The sequence below is a fragment of the Dictyostelium purpureum genome (genome assembly GCF_000190715.1).
Source record: "Dictyostelium purpureum unplaced genomic scaffold DICPUscaffold_202, whole genome shotgun sequence".
In the NCBI taxonomy this organism is placed as follows: Eukaryota; Evosea; class Eumycetozoa; order Dictyosteliales; family Dictyosteliaceae; genus Dictyostelium; species Dictyostelium purpureum.
The window spans coordinates 19,874-39,480 of NW_003519538.1; the positions used below are offsets into that span (position 1 = coordinate 19,874).

Here is a 19,607-nt window from a genome sequence, read left to right on the forward strand (position 1 = left end):
GGTGGAATTTTATTTTGTTTTTATTCATCAATTAAATAATAAATTGTAATAATAATAATAATAAATATATTGTAATAACTGTAATTGTAAATATATCAAATGATTAAAATAATAATTTTTAGTTTTTTAGTTTTAGGAAGTTTAGCAATTTGTAAAGCTTTTCCAAGTGGTTCTATTAGTGGGGTTGCCTCTTATTATAATGATGCAGGTATTGGTGCATGTGGAACTCAAATTAACGCCAAAACCGATTTGATAGTTGCCATTCCTACATCATATTGGACTAGCGCAAATCCAAACGCTGATCCTTTATGTAACACCAAAATAAAAGTAACACATGGTAGTAATTCGGTTGTACTTACTGTAGTTGATAAGTGCCCAACATGTGGCCCAAATAAAATCGATATTAGTGAATCTGCATTTATCCTTCTTGCAGGTAGTACTGTCGATGGAATAATCAATGTAACTTGGGAGTTTATTGGTACTGGAAGTAGTAGCACTACTACTGGGAACAGTGGATCTGTAACATCAGGAGCCAGTACAACAGGTGGTGGTAGTTGCCAAAAACAAGTAGCAGTTGCTTCAGGTCAAGGATGTTGGGATGTATGGACTTCAAAGTGCGGCAATCTATGGGATGAAAATCAATTCTATCAATCTAACCCAGGTGTACAATGCACTTCTCTTAAAGTTGGTCAACTATTGTGTTGTGGAAAAAGCAGTGCAAGTAGTGGCACTACTGGCTCATCATCTAGCGGCTCATGTTCAAGAAAAACAACCGTTGATGCAGGTCAAGGATGTTGGGATGTATGGACCTCAAAGTGTGGCAATCTATGGAATGAAAATCAATTCTATCAAGCAAATCCAGGTGTTCAATGCACCTCTCTTAAAATTAATCAATCACTTTGTTGTAATTAAAATATTTTTTAAACTATAGATTTATTTTTAAAACAATTAATTGCATACCAAAAATAAAAAAATAATTATAAATATACATATATAAAAATAATAATAGAAAAGATAACTTTATAAATAAATTTATTTTTTTAATCATTTGTTGGTTCTGGAACGATTGTATAACTTTGATATTGTGAAAAATATTTGTTTTCAAAAACTTCTTTATCTAGTAGTTCTTCTTTATCTAATTCTATTATGTGTTTCCCTAAAACACTGAAGGATAGACCACATTTAATATCTCGGTCGATAACAAATTGAATCTTATCACCAACTTTAAATGTTACATATATTTTACCTTTATCTGAGAGAGGAGTAATTTCTTTTACTTTGTCTGATTGAATACTAAATTCCATTTTATAATAGGGTGGTCTTTCATCATCTTCTTTAATATTAAATTTTTCTGTTTCTCCAAATATAATAATATCTACATGTTTTTCTGAAGAATTACGGAAATGAATAGATTTTGAATTTTCAAAAACATTACAGTACCATTCTTTAGGGGCATAAGTAACATTTTGTTTAGTAGGATGTGGGATGGATGAGACTGTTCCCATAACCTCATAGAAGTGATGATTATTTATATTTCCGTTTTGTTGGCTTTCCATCTTTAGATCAATTTTTAGTTTAATTAAAAAAAATAAAAAAATAAAAAAAAAAAAATTTTCTTTTTTTCAAAATTTTTTTTTTTTTGATTTTTTTTTTTAAATCAATTAATGTTGGTTCCCCTTTATAAAATTTAAAAAAAAAAATTGGTAAAATATTATAACTTTATTTTTTTTTAATTTTTTCCTTCATTAATTTTCTTTGAGTTTTTATAATTGTTGCAATGACTAAAATTGAACCAATGACTGTAACAGTAAGAGTATTGAATTTAACACTTTCTAAATCTTTTAATTGACCAACTGGTACATCAATAAATAATGATTTGGTATGTTCAAAGAGTGGAGAGAAACTTGTAATTAATTTCCAATGATCAAAAGTGGATTTTGATTCGGTAACACTATTTGTTGGTTCGCATTGAATGAAAATCATTGGTGATGAAATGTGAGTATTACGATATGCATCTTGGTTTGAATTTATTGGGTTTTGATAACGAAGATGAATTGGGAGTGTGACTTGAATGGTTTGTTCTGGTTCGCTGTTAACTGTAAATTCTTTAACTACTGAGATGTAATTTTGGGTGCTAGTAGCTGATGGTTTTTCTAAATCGATAAGTTGGTAAATGTTTACTTTTGGACCACCAAAACGTTCAATTTCATCGACTTCATAACGATCAACAAAAATACCTTGGTCAAAATGTTCTAAAAATAAAAGTTTGCATTCTCTTGGGATCTTTAAAGTTGGTGGTGATTTAATGGTAACATTGCTGACCAATTCACGATGGAAACCAGATTTCTTTATTGAACGTTCTAATTTAGTGATACTCCATTGTTGTTCTTCTTGTTGTTGTTGTTGTTTAACTACATCTTTTCCTAAAAGTGAAACTTTAGATTTATCTAATTGATATAATTCTTTTTCATTATTTTGGACTAAAGTAACCTGGGTAGAATATTTTTGTTCTGGGTCAGAGATTAAATGAGTTTCATCTTTGATATATTTGATATTAATCTTGTTGCTATCGTGTAAATATAATGCCATTTCATTAAAATGAATTGTTTCTTTGGTAATCTCCATGGTGAAACCTAATAATTGGTTGAAAGATTTTTCGATGAAATAGTTTACTTTTCTATTTCCACAAAGTTTATGATGGTGGAACATTGAAAGACAATTTAAGAAACTCTTGCTGTTTAATAAAGAGTCATAGTATTCGCTTTCTTCTTTTGATAAATCGAATTTGGATGATTGAAGGAAACGTAAACGATTGATGTTACTTGTTTTTGAATTATCATTAAAGTCAATTTGGCTGAGTGATGGTAAATTCAAATGATCTGGAACCAAACCCATGTGTAAAAGGTTTTCAAAAACATCAGACTCTTTAGCGCTGCATGGTTGCATTGAAATATCTAATACCGATTCTAATATTTTACAAATTGAAAAAGTTTGATTAAATGTCAATGTTTTAATAGTTGAATAATGTTCCATTTTATTTTCACTTGATCCTTCATTAAACTTTACCAATACACTGATAGTTGGCTCTAAAATAGTTGGGTAGCTATTAAATGATGCTGAAGAAGAGGATGAATAAGATGTGGATAATGTTGAATCGATTATATCACTATTGTACTGCTTTTTTGAAAATAAACCCCCTAAATGATTATTATTAAAATATATTGTTATTGACTCGATATTATCTTGTGTATTATCATCACCACGTTTAAATAATTCATTTGAAAATAAATTTCTTTTATATTTTGATGTTTGACTATGTGATATTATTAAATTTGATTCTGCTTCTAAAACAATACCATCTTTAATTATTAATTTATTTTTATTATTTTCTAATGATTTTACAAATATTTTATCTGTTGATTCGTATGGGTTATATTCGATTTGTGATTGTTCACCCAAAACAATAAATATTAAATTTAAAATTATTAAAATAACTTTAATAATTTTATTCATTTTATTTAATATTAAAAATGAAAATGAAAATGAAAATCAAAAAAAAAAAAAAAAAAAAAAAAAAAAAAAATTTTAAAAAAAAAATTTAAAAAAAAAAAAAAATTTATTTTAACACTTCATTGTATAAATATATACATATTATATAAAAATTATAATATGTAAAAAAAATAAATAAAAAGTGTGTGATGTGGGAAAAAAATTTTAATAAAAAAAATATTTTTCTTTTTTTATTAATTTTTTTTTTTTTTCTATCTCATATCATTTCCTGTTCATCCCAACACTTTACAATTAAAATGTAAGCAACAAAAAAACAATACAAATCTTTAAAAATAAATAAATAAAACTAATTTAATATCATATTTAGGAATTTTTATAAAGAGGAAAATAAAGATTTATTCGAAATTATAAATAAAGATTTCAAAAATATAGACTTTTGCTATGAATACACCATCGATGAAGAAGATTCTAAAAAAGATTGTAGGTGTTGGAAACTTATCTATATTATCTAACCATAAATAACTAATTTATTTATTATATACATACAATCTATAGATATAAATGAAATTTCAAAATTTCAAAACCCAATAAAAGAAGCATTTGGCATTATGGAAGAGGATTTGGATTATTTTCACAACTTTAACAAAACTCTAACAAAAAACTCTGGTCTTTTAATGCAAGATAAAAATGGTAAAGAGTTTTTAAAAGTATTTTTATTGAAAGCAAGTCAGGATTTAGTTGGAGGTGACTTATTTATAATGGATTTTAAAGGGGATTATAAGGTCATCAAAACTGACATTGGAAACGATAAACTTAAAATAGTTTGCTTTTTAACCAAAGATACAGTGTTTGAATTCAAGGATATCACCAAAGGGTCGTTGTCAGTCGACGAGTTTAGTTTTGTAAAGAATTCTCGTTTGGAATATTCGTCTCAGCTTTACCATCTTCGTAAAATTTCAAAAAATCTAAACAACAACTTCAACACTATATTAGAACAACACATGATCAAAAACAATTTATCAAAACTAATATTATTTTTAAATTCAAAAAATGAAAATAATGGAACCAACGAAATAATAACCAATAATACTAATAATAATAACATCAACATTATCAACTCTTTAAACAAACAAATCAGCACCGAAAATGGGAAAATAATCGATAATATTAATAAAACTAGTAATATAAAGAATGACAATATTTCCTTTACTAACTTTTCAAATTATATAAAATCAAATAGAAATCTACATAATGGTTATTTTGCAAATATTTTAATCAAAATTGACGATATTGGCCATTTAGATAGCAGAGATGTAGATAATATTAATTTAGATGGTAATTCGAAAATCAAGGAAATGACACTTTTTGAAATCAAAGATAAGGATGATCAAATAGTAGATGATATTATAGATTCAAGTTTTAAAAAGGTGTGCTTCGACGAACTTCTACCATTTCATATTGACAACACAATAAAGCCAAATTCAGAATTATTTAAAAAGAATGATTTAATAGCTGATTTTATATTCCAGGTTTTCGTTTTTATTTTTCCCAAACAAGATACAAATAAAAAAAGGAAATTGTAATTAAATAAAAAATAAACAATTTATATTCTTTTAAAATTTCATTTTATTTTTATTTTAATATTATTTTATTATAAAATAAACTTTATTAATTTTTATTTTAATTTTTTTTTAATTTTTATGTGGGTGGGTTAAAATAAAAATTATGTTTTATAATTATTATAATTTATATTTTATTTTAACATTTTTTTTTTTATTATTTATATAAATTTTTAAATAATTTTTCAATTTATTATTAATAATATAAAACTTTTAATCATAATAATAAAATGTAAGCTTTAAAAACTATATTTTATATTCAATTATTAAAAACTAATATTGTGTTTATTATTTTTTAGGGTTTTAATAAGCAAAAAATTTGAATATTTTAAAGATCTATTAGAGAATGAAGATATTGAAAAAAAAGAATTTAAACAATTAAATGACAGCTCATACTATCATCAATGTATGATTGAAACACCAATCAATATTAAAATTAACAATATGTATCTTTCTATTCCATGCTTAAAGGAACAGTTATATGAAATTTGTTCATCATTTGGAAAAAATATTTATAATAATGGTTAGTAATAAAGTAATATTAATATGAGCTATATAGAATTTTTATTAATCATTATAATTTAGTTTGGGAAATAGATAAAAATCTAATTAAAATAGGGAATGATGGTGGATTATATTTAGAAAGAGAACAATCACTTATAAATAAAGTAAAGGAAGGATTAGGAATATATAAAGATGAAAATATCAAAATCAAACTAAAAAGAATGTTAATTTGTAAAAATGAAGGATATTTACCATATTGTGATATTGAAAAACAAAATTCTAAATATTTCGGTAAATTATTTGTTTCAGTGCCAAGTAGTTCAATTGGTGGTGAATTTATAATTACCAATCCAAACAATGGTAAAAACAATAGAATTAATCTTTCAAATAACTGGGGTTCAATTTTCAATTGCGTTGCATTCTATTCAGATTGTTTATTTACTAGTGATCCTATTTCAAGTGGTAATAGAGTTTATTTGGAATATGATATGGCAAAATCAACCAAAAGAAGCTTATCAAGTAAAACCCTAGAGCAAATAAAATCAAACTATGAAAATAAAAGTGAAAAGATATCAGAGCAATTAGATTTTATTTTTAATGATAAAAATGTACCCAAATTGGTATATCTACTAAAAAACAAATATTTAATGGATGAAAATTTAGCTCCCCAACTTGAAGGTTCAGATTTCAATGTTGTAAAAAAGATAGAAAAGGTTTCAAAGATTAATCCAGATTTAGGTTATTGTTTTTCAAACTATTGTTTAAAAATTGAAAGCACAGGTTCATTTGAAATTGAAAATGACGAAGAATCTTTCAAAGAAGAAGAATGCAATATATTAGAAAATTTTATTCACACCCATAGAGATATAAACTATAACCCAATCAATTTAAACCAAACAAGTATATCCCCAGATTTTTGTGAACTTTTACCATCGCAACCATTCCAATCATACAATTATATTTCCTCAAATCCCGATTTTAAAAAAAACAAATTATCCCTTACATATGAATTACCCTCATTAGTAATATATAAAAAATCATTATTACAAAAAAATAATAACAATATTTTGTCAATAGAAAACGATATACTAGCTGAAAATGGAAATAGTTACAACACTGAACCACCACATAAAAAATCTAAATCAACTTAATAAAATCTTTTTTTTTAATATTTATTAAAATTTAAACCCCCATTTCTAAATCAATAAACTAAAATTTTAATTATTTTTTTTAATTTAATTTTTTTTTTAATTTTCCCCCATATAAAATGCTTAAAATAAAATTTTAGTTTTCATATTTCATAAAAAAATACAAACAAAAAAATAAAATGGTAAATATAATTATAAAAAATAAAATACTACTATTATTTATTAACCTATTTTCTATATACTGTAGGATGTTAAAGATACAGTTTTAAATATGATTTCTTCAGAAGTCTTCATTCCAAAGGAATCAATTAGAATCGAATCTACTCTCGGTGATAATGGAGGTAATTTCATTATAATATAAACCCTATTGATATCTATATACTTATATTTTTTTTAATTTTTATAGCTGCTCCAGATATGGTCGAAATTAAAAGCAAACTAGATAGACACTACGAAATGAATATCCCAATTGATGTTATGCATGGAAAAATCTCAGGTATTATTTCATGTATTGAAAAAAAGAAACATATCCTTCATTAGATATTAATTAAAACCAAAGAAATATAAAAATTGAAAAAAGAAAAAAAAAATATAAAATATAAAAGAAACAATTTAATAAATTAATATTTTTACAATTTGTAAAAAAGAAAATATAAACATTAAACTTTTTTTTTAATAAATAAATAAATAAATAACTTTTTTTTATTTGTTAAATTACATTTTTTTGATTATTTTTATGTAATCAATTAACAGCTATAGCTTTATAATAAGAGTACATTAATTATTAAATAAATAATTAAAAGTAAGGATGAATATCCACGGATTGATATTGAGGCATTGATGCTATCAGAGTCAGAGTCAGAGTTAGAGTCAGGGTTAGAGCCAGTGTTTGGACCAGAATTTGAACCTGAACCTGGATTGGTAATTGGACCTCCACTATATGGGTTTGTTTTTGAAGCAGGTTCACTACCAGCAGAAAAAGCTGCCAATGTACCAACAAGCCCTACGTTATAATCTAATGCTACTTCGCTTTGAACATAATCCTCTCTATTGTCATCATAAACATCATCATTTTTTGGGCCACCAACCAAAGCACCATATAAGACATAGGTATTAACAGCTGGATTTTTAATACCATCTGTTGGATGATGAGATGCACGGTGGTGTGGATTCTTTGGGTAGTTTGTTCCCCAACCAACGACAAATGAAAACTTTTTGGGGTTATCACCTAAAACATAGTTTAACTGACTCTTTGCAAATTTTGTATAGTCATCACCTGATTTACCATAAACTGCAGCAACTAATGCCATGCTCATTGCATATCTGCATGGACCCCATTGTCTTAAATAAGCTAAACCACCTGGAGTAAAAGTAACATAACTACCGCTTATCCAACTATTTAATGCTTCCTCAACTCTTGATTTGTATGAAGCATCGTTAGTAATTTGAAGCAAAAGTAACCCTGTTGGTACACCTTTTTGATCCCAGCTTAACTCCTTAGCATATTGAACGTCGTTATATGAAAAATAAGTTTTTGCAGTATCAAGGTAATTTTGTTGATTGGTAGCCTTATATAACCAAACACTTGCCCAAGCAATTTCATCATTGTAACCACCTGAGCTATAAAAAGATCCTGCATTGCTAATTGAACTTTGGTATACATTTTTTGGATTGTTGATGGCAAAATTGTAAAGTTTTTTTGAGTGGTCTAAACAGTTGGAAGAATAAGTAGGGTCACTTGAACTAAATACCATAGAAGTTACACTAAGAGCAGCTGCAGCCTCCATAGCAAGATCAGTACCTGTTTTTGAAGAATCAATGGCAAATGAATCACGAACATATGTGAGGTTTTCAGGTGCTACCCAAAATGAATGATCGAGATCTCCATCTGCTATTTGACCTACAAAAACATTATCTTCGACATGGCATGCAATAATATAATCTGAACCCCATTTCAAAACATCTTTATATAATGAATCTAAACCACAATTTACAATATTATCTTTATATGTTACATAAACCCAACCTAACATTGTCATTGAATAAGCCATTGGAAATCTAAATAAAAAAAATAAAAAAAGTTTAAATTAATTATTTTTTATTATTTAATTTTAAAATTATAATTATAAATATTTACCCAAACTATATTTTAAATTAATGATAAATAAATTAAAAATAATTAGAAATCTTTTAATTTTTATAAATAAATAAATAAATCAATATATTAATATTTACCTTTACAGCATCACCAGCATCAAAATAACCTTTTGATAAAATACCATCGCCATTTGAATCGAATTTATTGTTGTAGGTATCTTTAAGGACACTATTACCTCTCCATGGAATATCGTTATCGGGTAATCTTCCTGCTCTTTGTGCTTTGTAAAACAATAAAGAATATTTTAATGCTTCACAATAATTAGTACTTTGGGCATATACCAAATGACTATTATTAATACAAATTAAATAAATAATAAATAATATAGATATTATTTTCATTTTCTAGTTTTACAAAAAAAAAACAAAATTATTTGTTTTTTTTACAATAATATAATACAATTTAAATAAAAAATTATTTTAAAAAAAAAATTAATTGGATTTTATATTTTTTTTTTTTTTTTTAAAATATTATGATATTTTAAAAAAATAGATATTTATTTATACACACCACCAAATTACATTTTTGGTGCACTCAATTATAATGAATTTCAGATAAACTCTTCGTTTTTTTTTTCATTTTTCAATTTTTTTTATTTTTTCCAAAACCCACATTTTGGAAAGCCAATTTTTTTTTTAGTGATAAAAACACACCGTTTTTAATTTTGTGTGTGATTACCAATCTATTAAATAAACCCCACTCATAATAATAATTTTGCACAAATAAATATATATATTTACAAAAAAAAATTTTATATTAAATTATTTAATTAACTAACCACTTTTTTCAACTGATCTTTAATCTATAAATAGTTTATATATAATTAAATTATTATAATTTTCATAAATCTAAATTAAATAGATATAAAAAAAATAATACTTTGAAAATGATTTATTAAAGAATTATATGTATAAAACGATTAAATAAAATTAAAAAAAAAATAAGTAATCTATTTTTAAACCTCTGCTTTAAAAACACCTTTTATTTTTTATTTAATATAAAATCGTCTATTTTTAGACTTGAATCTTTTAAAAATGATTTAAAAAAGATCGAGTTAATAATTTTAACTCTATCTTTCACCTGTAATGGAATATCATTATTACCACCACTGTACAACTGCTCGCTAGTTACAAAATACAAATCATAACCTCCATTTAGTGCTCTTCTTGATAAAAGACTACCCTCTACAATACCCTGGCCGCTCTTTATACTCTCTTTTGTGCTCTTTCTATTACATTGTGATAGAGAACTATCAACCACACATAACATATTTTTAAAAGGACCATCTTTGTTGTTTTCGTTATTATTATTGTTATTTTCATCATTAATATTATTATTATTATTATTTAGGTTATTGTTTTTGTTATGATAATGATCACCACCACTATTATGATTGTTATTTATATTTTGCCTATTATAATAATTATTATAATAATTATTTTTATTATTATTATTATTAAAATTGTTTTCATAATTGTTGTTCTTTCTTGTGTATTGTAGGTTTAAATTACTGTTATAGATATCGTTTAAATGGTTTCTTGTAAATTCATTCAGATTATTATTATTTTTATTATTATTATTATTATTTTTGTTGTTATTAGTATGATTATTATTAATTGAGTTTAGCTTATTGTTTATTTGATTTTGCTCTGTACCATTTTTAAATTTATTATTTTCGTGGTTATTATGATTATTATTATTGTCATTAATTACTTGAAAATTATTTTTGTTTTCATTCTTATTGTTATTGTTTTTATTAATAATTTCATTATGATCATTATCAAAAAGGCTAGAGTCTACTAAAAATGGTTTTTTCCTTAATATTTTACATAGATTCTCTTTTTCGTTATTTGACTATATAAAAATTAAAATTATTAATTAAAATTTCTATTTTTTTTATATTTTTAGTGTAAATATTTTACTTTTTGTAAAATCTCAATTAAATTTGTTTGATTTTTTATTTTATTTAATAACATATTTTCATTATTTTGATATTTAATTATTTGGTTCGAAATAATGTTAGTTTGATCATTTATATCTTTTATATTATATAAAAGATCATTTTTTAATAAAAAAACATTATCATTAATTTCATGAATTTCTTTTAAATTTTTATATGACAATTTAAACTTTTGGTTTATAATTACACTACCAATTAAAATAAAAAATACAAAAATAATTAAAACTATAGCAATAAATAACATTTTAAAATAATTATATTTTAAATGAATGTACAATTATTAAATAATTAAAGAAAAAGTAAAATAAAAATATTTTAAAATTAAAAAAAAAAAAATTATAATATTTTAAATATTGTTTAATTTTTTAAATTAAAAAAACTATTAACAAAGTGTTTTAAATTTATTAAAAAATATTAACAAATGGTAAACTACAAAATTACACTTTAAATATACTCCCAGATGGAGTTTGTTGATAAATGAAAAACTAAATTATTTTTTTTTAAAAATATTTTTGGAATGGTTAATTTAATTATATGGTATTGTTTTAAATCTGAATAAAAGAGAAAGCTTTCTGTTTACAATTTAATTTTTAATGTTTTCTTTTTTTTTTTTATTTTCTTTTTTTTTATTTTCTTTTTTTTTTTTTTTGTTTTATATTATTATTTTAGTTGAATCTATTACGGTCATGTGGTTCATTAATATAATCCATATTTGGACCATTTGGAACAATACCATATGGGTTAATGGTACGATGTGAACCATAATAATGATGTTTGATGTGGAAAAAGTTAATAGTTGATTTAATTGGTTCCATTTGATAAATTTCACGAGTGTAGTTGCTAAGGTTTGGATATTCTTTAATTTGTCTTTTATTACATTTAAAGTGACCGACATAGACACAATCGAATCTAATTAAAGTTGAAAATAATCTATATTTGTATATAAAAAATAAATAATTAGTAAATTTATATTTCTTTGATATTTATAATTTATATATATAAAAGTTATTTACCTAACATCAGCTTCTGTGAATCTTGAACCAACTAAATAACGTTGTTTGGAAAGGATTTCTTCAACTTTATCTAAAGCAGCAAAAAGTTTTTCAAAAGCATCATCGTAGGCTTCTTGTGATACAGCAAAACCACATCTGTAAACCCCATTGTTGATGTTTGGATAAACAAATTCATTAATTTTGTCGATTTCAGTTAATAAATCGCTTGGGCAGAGGTCAAGAGCTGGGTTTTTAGCAAAGTCATTGAATTGGCTGTTTAACATACGGATGATTTCTGATGATTCATTGTTGACAATTCTTTGAGTTTTTTTATCAAAGAGAACTGGTACTGTAATACGACCACTATATTCTTTATCAGTTAAAAGGTAAACATCTCTGAGAGCTGGGAAATTGTTAATTTTGTCTACAGTTGAACCATGTCTAGTTGAAAACTTCCAACCACCAGTTTCTAAAATATAATCTACAACTGAATAATCAATAATATCTTCTAATCCCTTGAGACTATTTAAATTATAAAAAAAAAAAATAAAAAAATTAATATTTTTTTTTTTTTATTATTTATAAATAAAGTATATAAAATTCTTACTTTAAAAACATTAATGTACGGTTGGCCCATGGACAAGCATAACTAACATACAAGTGGTATCTATTGGCTTCTGGTTTAAAAATTGGATGGTCTTTGGAAATGTGATCTCTGAAACTACTATCGATTCTAATGAAAGCACCTTTTTTATCTAATTCATTTTCAAAATCTATGGTATTTGGTTTAATCTCTAATCCTTTATTTGACATTTCTTCTTTCTTTTTATTATTATTTAAATTTAAATTTTTATTACTATTTATAAAATTTCTTTTAAAATATAAACTATTGTTTTTATTATTATTATTATTAATACTAGTATTGGAAAAAAATAAATAACTATTATTTAATAATCTATTACTATTATTTTTTACAAGTTTAGTTGAAGCTAATGAAAAAAAATTTTTATTTAAATTAAAGAGCATCTTCAAAAAAATAAAAAATAAAAAAAATAAAAAATAAAAAAATTAAAAATAAATTAAAAATAAATTAAAAATTTTTTTTAAAAATTATTCCGGATTAATGGAATTATTTTTATATTCACATTCAATGAAATAAAAGAATTATGTTTTTAAAAAGAATCGAATTCGTGAAATATTTATTCTAAGATTGGTAATTAAAATAAGAATATTCATATTTAAAAAATGAATAAAACAAAATTAAAAATAAGAGATTTTCAAAAATAATTTTATATGGTATATAGATTTCCAAAAGAATTCCAATCAATAATTAAATAAATGAATTTGATTAAATTGTGGGATATTTATCCTATGATTTATTAAAATGAATGTTATTTGAAATAAAAAAAATATTTACAAAAAAAGGATTTTAGACTATTTACAGGATGGATACTCTAAACTATTAAGTACTACAATTACCATTTGATTGCTAACGAGCTCTTCGTAATTTTGCTGATATCTAGATTAAATTGTAACTATAATTGAGAGCTTGTTTGACGTTGATGTTATGATTTTAATTTAAAATTGTAATTTTACAATTGTTAATTTGTTGTTTTTGAATACAGTAACCAGTAGCAGCAGTGAAACCCATATAACCTTTATGTGCAAGCTTGGCTGGAAGTGCAATATTACTTAAAAGTCTTTGATTATTTAAATCTATAGAGATACTTAATGAAACAGAGTCATAACTTAATCTAACGTTATTTGTTTTGTTAAAATTTATAATATTTGAACTGAATGAAAGAACTGTGTTTGTTAAGGAGTTTACAGACTCGACTGATGATTTAATGGTAATACAATTGGAATCTGGTTGTTCAATATCGTCGGTTAAAACAGTTTTAAACTCTACTGCCAAAATGCCACCTTCTGCTTGAGTATTATATCCCAATAAGCCACCCTCCAATAATCTATAGAATTCAAATGGATGTTGCGATTGACTATTATGAATGATAAATGACAATCCATCAGTTCCATTGGTCTCCATAGTATATGAAAATTCTACGGTAAAGCTCTTTTCAATGTCCAATAAATTATTGGAAAAAACAGATCCGATTCTATCAGTACTATCAATTGTTAAAACAGCAGCACCTAGACTCCAGAAAGCAGTTCCTCCAGTAATATAATTATCAATACATAAATTATAAACCACATTATTACATTGTTGTACAATTGGTGTATTAGTTGTTGCGGTTTGATTGGTTGCGGTTGAATTTGAAACTTTGATTTTTTTAATAGATTTTTTATTTGTTATTTTATTTGTTGTTTTTTTAATTGATTCTTTCTTTACTGATTTTTTTTTAAGTGATATTTTTTTGGTTGTTGTTTTTTTATTTGTGGGGATGGTTTTTTGAACTTTTGGTGACTTATAAAATAATGAGGGTCTGGTAATGAATAATTTTAAATCGATTAACTCAACCCTAACTCTTTTGCCAACAGATAAATTTGATAATTTGTTACTTTTAACCATTTTTTAATTTAGATTATTTAAATTATTAATTATATATTTTAATTATTTTATTAATGATTTAATTAAAAAATTTTAATTTTATAGTGCCACTTTAAAATTTTTATACCAAGAAAAATAATTTTTTATATTAAAAAATCATTTCCAAAGTTTTTAAAAATTTTTTGAAAAGTAATATTTGTTGTTTTTTTACATCTTGATTCTTCTATTTTTAAAGAAAGCATCCTTAGAAATATTAAGAAATAGAGAATATTTAATTTATAATAAAAAAAATATACCAATAAAGTTCAAAAAAAAAAAAAAATTTGTTTTTATAAAAATAATAATTTAAAGTTAAGTTTATTTTTATTTTTTTTTAAATGTTTACTAAAAAAATAAAAGTTTGTAATCAATTTTTAGATCAAAATATACATAAAGTATACACAAAATATTTTAGTAACATTTCAATAAAATTTTGCTGCCAAAAAAAATTTTTCGTTTTTTTTCAAAATAAAAAGTATTCGTTTTTTTTTTTAAAAAACTTTCACTTTTTTTTTATATATTCCCATAACTCTGAAGGTTATCAATAATGTTTTTATAAACATAATTATTCATTTGAAAAAATCAGACCTTACTCTTTGGATCATTTCTATTAGTATCGTCTATTAAAATTATTCATCAATAATTTTTCTCAAAAACCCCACGGATGAAGATGCACATTCACTTTACATAAGCGGGAAGCCGTGTAATAGTTTTGATTCTATCATTTCTATTATACATTGATGATCGTCTATCTCAGGGATGAGATGGTTGTAAGGTGAAATTCTTACGTGGATTTACTCATTTTTAAATTTAAAGAAAAAAAAAACTGATAATCAAATATATAATATTTTTATTTGATTTTAGAACATATAAAATGCAATTTTATATGTTTTAAAACCAAATAAAAACATAAATATCTTTAGTTATTATTTTTTCATATAAAGTTAACATTATTATAATAAAAAAATTATTAGGATAAGTTTTTATAACACACCAAATGCCAAAAAAAATTTAATTTTTTTTTTTTTTTTTTTTTTTTCAAAAATTTAATTTTTTTTTTTAATATTTCATAAAAAACAATTACAAAAAATAAATATATTATTATATTTATATTTATTATAGTAGTATGGCATGCACAGAGGAAGAGTTCACCGAGCTTTTAAGTGGTGAGGTTTATATAGATATGGATAAATTGGTAGCGATTTCAAGACATGGTATACCAGAAAAAGTTAGAGCAGAGGTTTGGAAATATTTATTGGGAATTTCAAAAACAGATAAATGTAATATTACTATCCCAAATTATACTAAACACATAGTATTAGTGGCATATAAATAAAATGAATACAATTTATTAATTTTGTTTTTATTTTTATTAATTTATAGCCGAAGAAGAAAGAGTAAAGAAACAACAACAACAAGATTATAAAGAAATTGATAAAAACGATTCAGAGATAACCAAGAGGATTAGGGCGCATTTAAAAAGATATCAAAATTATACTCGGTCAGATAGTAGGATTAAAATTGATTTTCAGAGTGTAGAAATTAGAAACAAGTTTGAAAATATTATTATATCATATATAAACTACAACAACGATATCGAATATTCATTTGGTATGTTAGCAATTTTAGGCCCATTTATTGCCACTCTTCAGTCAGAAAGTGATATTTTCTTTTGTTATGTTGCAATGATGAAAAGAATCGAAGAGAATTTACAAATCGAAAGTTTAACCTCGAAACTATCAAGATTTATGATGTATTTTAGATCTGTATTACCAGAATTGTAAATAATAATAATAATAGTTTTAAAATTTAATATTATATTATTAAAACTAATCATTCATTTTTTATTAGATTCAGCCATTTTGAGGAAGAGGAAGTCAGTAGCAATGATTGGGCAACAAGTTGGATTCAAAATTATTTAAGTTGCGAATTACCAATCGAATGTGTATTAAGATTGTGGGATACCTATTTATCAGCTCAATTGGGTCTCGATCTTCATGTTTTTGTTAGCTTGGCAATTTTAACCAATTTCTCTGAAGAGTTATTAGAATTAGAACATTCCGAAATATTAGCTTTCTTACAACATTTACCAGGTATTGATATGGATCAAATTATTGCTCAAGCTTATAATATTAGGGATGACATTAGGGCAAATAATGAATTATAATAATAATAATTAAAGAAAAAAAAAAAAAATAATAATAATATATATTAATATTTTTTTAAAAAAATAAAACAAATATTCATTTTAATGTACATAGTATTTGTTATATTATCTTTCAATATAATATAATAAATCAATTAATCAAATAATCAACCAAATAATTTTTTTGGCTTCACTCTTTTTTTTTTTATTGGAATAAACATTTAATTTGGTATATTTTAATTAAATTTTAATAAAAACTAACACATTTTTTTTTTTTTTTATTAAATAAAATAATGAAATAAAAAAAAATCAAAAATCAATTATTTGTTTAAAAATAAAATTTAATTTATTTGTTCAAAAATTTATAAGGTTGCATTCTCTTTTCAGACAACCCGCTATCGACAAACGATGTGTGCTTTTCTTTTAAAAAAAAAAAATAAATAAAAAAAAAACTTTTTTATTTTTTTTTAATTATTTTTTTATTATTTTTTTTTAAATTATTTATTTTTTAATTTAATTTTTTTTTTTTTTTTTAAATTTTTTTTTCTTTTTCATTATTATTAATTTTATTTTTATTTAATTTAAAAAAATCCTCATATCAATAACAATTTTAAATAATATTGCATAATTTATTTACTTTTGTTTAAAAAATACTTTATATATCAATACAATAAATAAACCAATTAGTTTTATATAATTAAATTACACATATACATTTAACGAGATGTCATCAACAGGCAATAAAATTTCAACTGGTTTTGCAAGAACCAAACAAAAGATTTTCACAAAAACTGGTCACTCTGAAGAAACCATTGATGTACAATATCACTACGAAAAAGAAAGGTATGTTTAACAGTAGTTATATGAAATAAATAGTTTATATAATTATACTAATATTTCTTGTTACTATTTTTTTTAGATTATTTTCAAATGAAGAAAGATTTAAAAATATTCAAAAAAATTCAGAAAAATTAACAAAATTAATTAAAGAATTAAATAAGATTACAGTTGATATTGGACAAGATGCATGTGATCTTTATGAAACACAAGATCCATTGTGGACCCCAGGTAACAAGTTAAGAGATATTGCAAATGATAACGACAAACATTTATTAGATTACAATGAGAACATCAGCGAACCATACACCAAACCATTGAATAATTATATTTCACAATATAAAGAAGCTAGAAAGAGAACTGAACAATTAACAACTCGTAAAGTAGATATGGATCGTTATAAAAATGAAGTTGGTAAACTTCGTGAAAAGGGTGCTGGTTCATCATCAAAAGCCAAGTTGGAACCAACCGAAGAGAAATATCGTATTTGTAAAGAAGGTTATGATAGCTTACACGAAGAATTATTAAACGATTTACCAAAATTAAATGAGGATAAAGATATTTTTATTCAATATTTGGTTGCCACAGTAAGTTTTAACATTTAATATTAATAACAATAGCAATAATATTATTGCATACAATATATTTATATTAATAATATTTTATTTTTAAAATAGTTAGTTAAACAACAAACTGATTTTTATAAAAAAATTGCATATGAATGGAGTCCAATGCCAGGATTAACTGCCCATGTCGATGAATATTCAGGTAGAGATCATCAACCAGTAATTACTAGTGTCGAAAGATCAGCTGCTTCAATTAATCTTAGATCTGATCCAGTATTTAAAGGTAATGCTTCAATTAAACAAAAACAATCTGCAGAATATTCTTCAAGTAATGTTGAAAAAGATATTCACCAACCACCAAGTTCCTCAAGTCTTAATCTCGAAAAAACACCAAATCCTTATTATAGTCCTCCAAGTGCTCCACCAATGCATCATGCCACTTCATCAGCAACAGCACTTTATGATTTCACAGGTGTTGATAGTTCAGAGTTATCATTCAGATCTGGCGATGTAATTTCAATTACTAAGGCAGAGGGTGAATGGTTTGAAGGTTTTATATCATATCCAGATGGTACAACTGTCCAAGGTTTTGTTCCAGCAAATTATGTTAGACTCAATTAAACTATATATTCGACATCAAACAACAAACAACAAACAACAAATGTGTATTAGAAACTATCAAACAACCAGAAATCTATTTATTTATTATTTTTAAAAATAAAAATAATTTTAAAAACAAAAAAACAATAAAAAATTCTTTTTTTTTAATTAATTAATTTATGGTTAAAGAATATTTTTTAGATCTAAAAAAAAACAAAATTGAGGTTTTATATCCAAAAAAAAATCTGTAATATGTTGCAAAAATTGTGTAATTACCAAAAATTTAAAAAAGTATCTAATGCACAAAATTATCCAAACAAAAAAAAAAAAAAAACTAATAATTTATAATAGTATTAAAAAAAAATATAAAAAATGATAATTCATTTAAAAAAAAAAAGTATAAATAGTTTTAAAAAATATTTATTTTTATCAAAAAACAAAACATTTAATAATTTAATTTAAAAAAACTATTTAATTATTTATTAAAACAACAATGAAATTCTTAGCTATTTTATTACTTGCTTTATTAGCCATCTCATCTGCCTCTGCCAACTACCAATGTGGTCGTTTTGCATGTTTACCAGGCCACTCATGTATTTGTGATAAAGGTATTTTCAGATGTGTTTATGAATGTAATGATCTCCAAATCGTTCAAACCGTTGTAAACCGTTGGACTGATGGTGCTGAAGGACCAAGTGTTCAAGTTCAAGTTCAAATTATCAATCATTCAGGTGTTTCTATTAAAGATCTTGTTATGGCTTCAGCTGTCAAATTAAATGCTAACCAAATCTGGGGTGTTGACAAATGCACTTTTGACAATGGTATCACCATCATGGATTTACCAAACTACCAAAATGGTATTGCTAACGGTTCAAGTTATTCATTTGGTTATGTTGCCAAAGGTGATAAAGCTGCCCACTTATATGTTCAAAAAGTTTACCTTATGTAAATTAAAAAATTTACATATTATTTAAAATTCATATTTATTTCCAAATAAATACATAGATAAAAAATTTTAATAT

The 19,607-nt window shown here is 23.8% G+C and overlaps 12 protein-coding genes across 12 annotated transcripts; 6 read left to right on the forward strand and 6 right to left on the reverse strand.

Annotated features, from left to right (window-relative positions):
- Window positions 1–99: 99 nt before the first annotated feature.
- On the forward strand, window positions 100–912 carry DICPUDRAFT_88764 (uncharacterized protein; the record flags this gene model as incomplete). The annotated part of the gene is made up of 1 exon (XM_003289964.1): window positions 100–912. The coding sequence occupies one exon, from the start codon at window positions 100–102 to the stop codon at window positions 910–912; it is 813 nt and encodes a 270-aa protein (XP_003290012.1).
- Window positions 913–1,040: 128 nt separating this feature from the next.
- On the reverse strand, window positions 1,041–1,556 carry DICPUDRAFT_154495 (uncharacterized protein; the record flags this gene model as incomplete). Its single annotated transcript, XM_003289976.1, has 1 exon — window positions 1,041–1,556. The coding sequence occupies one exon, from the start codon at window positions 1,554–1,556 to the stop codon at window positions 1,041–1,043; it is 516 nt and encodes a 171-aa protein (XP_003290024.1).
- A 163-nt stretch (window positions 1,557–1,719) lies between these two features.
- DICPUDRAFT_36695 (uncharacterized protein) lies at window positions 1,720–3,513 on the reverse strand (the record flags this gene model as incomplete). Its single annotated transcript, XM_003289977.1, has 2 exons — window positions 1,720–3,103; window positions 3,176–3,513. The coding sequence occupies 2 exons, from the start codon at window positions 3,511–3,513 to the stop codon at window positions 1,720–1,722; spliced, it is 1,722 nt and encodes a 573-aa protein (XP_003290025.1).
- A 671-nt stretch (window positions 3,514–4,184) lies between these two features.
- Window positions 4,185–6,784, forward strand: DICPUDRAFT_154497 (uncharacterized protein; the record flags this gene model as incomplete). The annotated part of the gene is made up of 4 exons (XM_003289965.1): window positions 4,185–4,390; window positions 4,751–4,939; window positions 5,429–5,652; window positions 5,715–6,784. The coding sequence occupies 4 exons, from the start codon at window positions 4,185–4,187 to the stop codon at window positions 6,782–6,784; spliced, it is 1,689 nt and encodes a 562-aa protein (XP_003290013.1).
- Window positions 6,785–6,960: 176 nt separating this feature from the next.
- Window positions 6,961–7,321, forward strand: DICPUDRAFT_154498 (uncharacterized protein; the record flags this gene model as incomplete). The annotated part of the gene is made up of 3 exons (XM_003289966.1): window positions 6,961–6,963; window positions 7,029–7,122; window positions 7,188–7,321. The coding sequence occupies 3 exons, from the start codon at window positions 6,961–6,963 to the stop codon at window positions 7,319–7,321; spliced, it is 231 nt and encodes a 76-aa protein (XP_003290014.1).
- Window positions 7,322–7,542: 221 nt separating this feature from the next.
- Window positions 7,543–9,280, reverse strand: DICPUDRAFT_36716 (uncharacterized protein; the record flags this gene model as incomplete). Its single annotated transcript, XM_003289978.1, has 3 exons — window positions 7,543–8,839; window positions 8,919–8,923; window positions 9,017–9,280. The coding sequence occupies 3 exons, from the start codon at window positions 9,278–9,280 to the stop codon at window positions 7,543–7,545; spliced, it is 1,566 nt and encodes a 521-aa protein (XP_003290026.1).
- Window positions 9,281–9,708: 428 nt separating this feature from the next.
- On the reverse strand, window positions 9,709–11,143 carry DICPUDRAFT_80773 (uncharacterized protein; the record flags this gene model as incomplete). Its single annotated transcript, XM_003289979.1, has 3 exons — window positions 9,709–9,741; window positions 10,020–10,793; window positions 10,862–11,143. The coding sequence occupies 3 exons, from the start codon at window positions 11,141–11,143 to the stop codon at window positions 9,709–9,711; spliced, it is 1,089 nt and encodes a 362-aa protein (XP_003290027.1).
- A 421-nt stretch (window positions 11,144–11,564) lies between these two features.
- DICPUDRAFT_88765 (uncharacterized protein) lies at window positions 11,565–12,704 on the reverse strand (the record flags this gene model as incomplete). The annotated part of the gene is made up of 3 exons (XM_003289980.1): window positions 11,565–11,829; window positions 11,913–12,413; window positions 12,499–12,704. 3 exons carry the CDS (start codon window positions 12,702–12,704, stop codon window positions 11,565–11,567), a joined length of 972 nt encoding a protein of 323 aa, XP_003290028.1.
- A 760-nt stretch (window positions 12,705–13,464) lies between these two features.
- On the reverse strand, window positions 13,465–14,418 carry DICPUDRAFT_80775 (uncharacterized protein; the record flags this gene model as incomplete). The annotated part of the gene is made up of 1 exon (XM_003289981.1): window positions 13,465–14,418. The coding sequence occupies one exon, from the start codon at window positions 14,416–14,418 to the stop codon at window positions 13,465–13,467; it is 954 nt and encodes a 317-aa protein (XP_003290029.1).
- A 1,144-nt stretch (window positions 14,419–15,562) lies between these two features.
- Window positions 15,563–16,834, forward strand: DICPUDRAFT_48931 (uncharacterized protein; the record flags this gene model as incomplete). Its single annotated transcript, XM_003289967.1, has 3 exons — window positions 15,563–15,716; window positions 15,820–16,216; window positions 16,288–16,834. The coding sequence occupies 3 exons, from the start codon at window positions 15,563–15,565 to the stop codon at window positions 16,601–16,603; spliced, it is 867 nt and encodes a 288-aa protein (XP_003290015.1). The 3' UTR covers window positions 16,604–16,834.
- Window positions 16,835–17,187: 353 nt separating this feature from the next.
- Window positions 17,188–18,716, forward strand: DICPUDRAFT_95039 (uncharacterized protein). Its single transcript, XM_003289968.1, has 3 exons — window positions 17,188–17,425; window positions 17,502–18,006; window positions 18,097–18,716. Exons 1-3 carry the CDS (start codon window positions 17,307–17,309, stop codon window positions 18,604–18,606), a joined length of 1,134 nt encoding a protein of 377 aa, XP_003290016.1. The 5' UTR covers window positions 17,188–17,306; the 3' UTR covers window positions 18,607–18,716.
- Window positions 18,717–19,078: 362 nt separating this feature from the next.
- On the forward strand, window positions 19,079–19,534 carry DICPUDRAFT_36696 (uncharacterized protein; the record flags this gene model as incomplete). Its single annotated transcript, XM_003289969.1, has 1 exon — window positions 19,079–19,534. The coding sequence occupies one exon, from the start codon at window positions 19,079–19,081 to the stop codon at window positions 19,532–19,534; it is 456 nt and encodes a 151-aa protein (XP_003290017.1).
- Window positions 19,535–19,607: the final 73 nt, after the last annotated feature.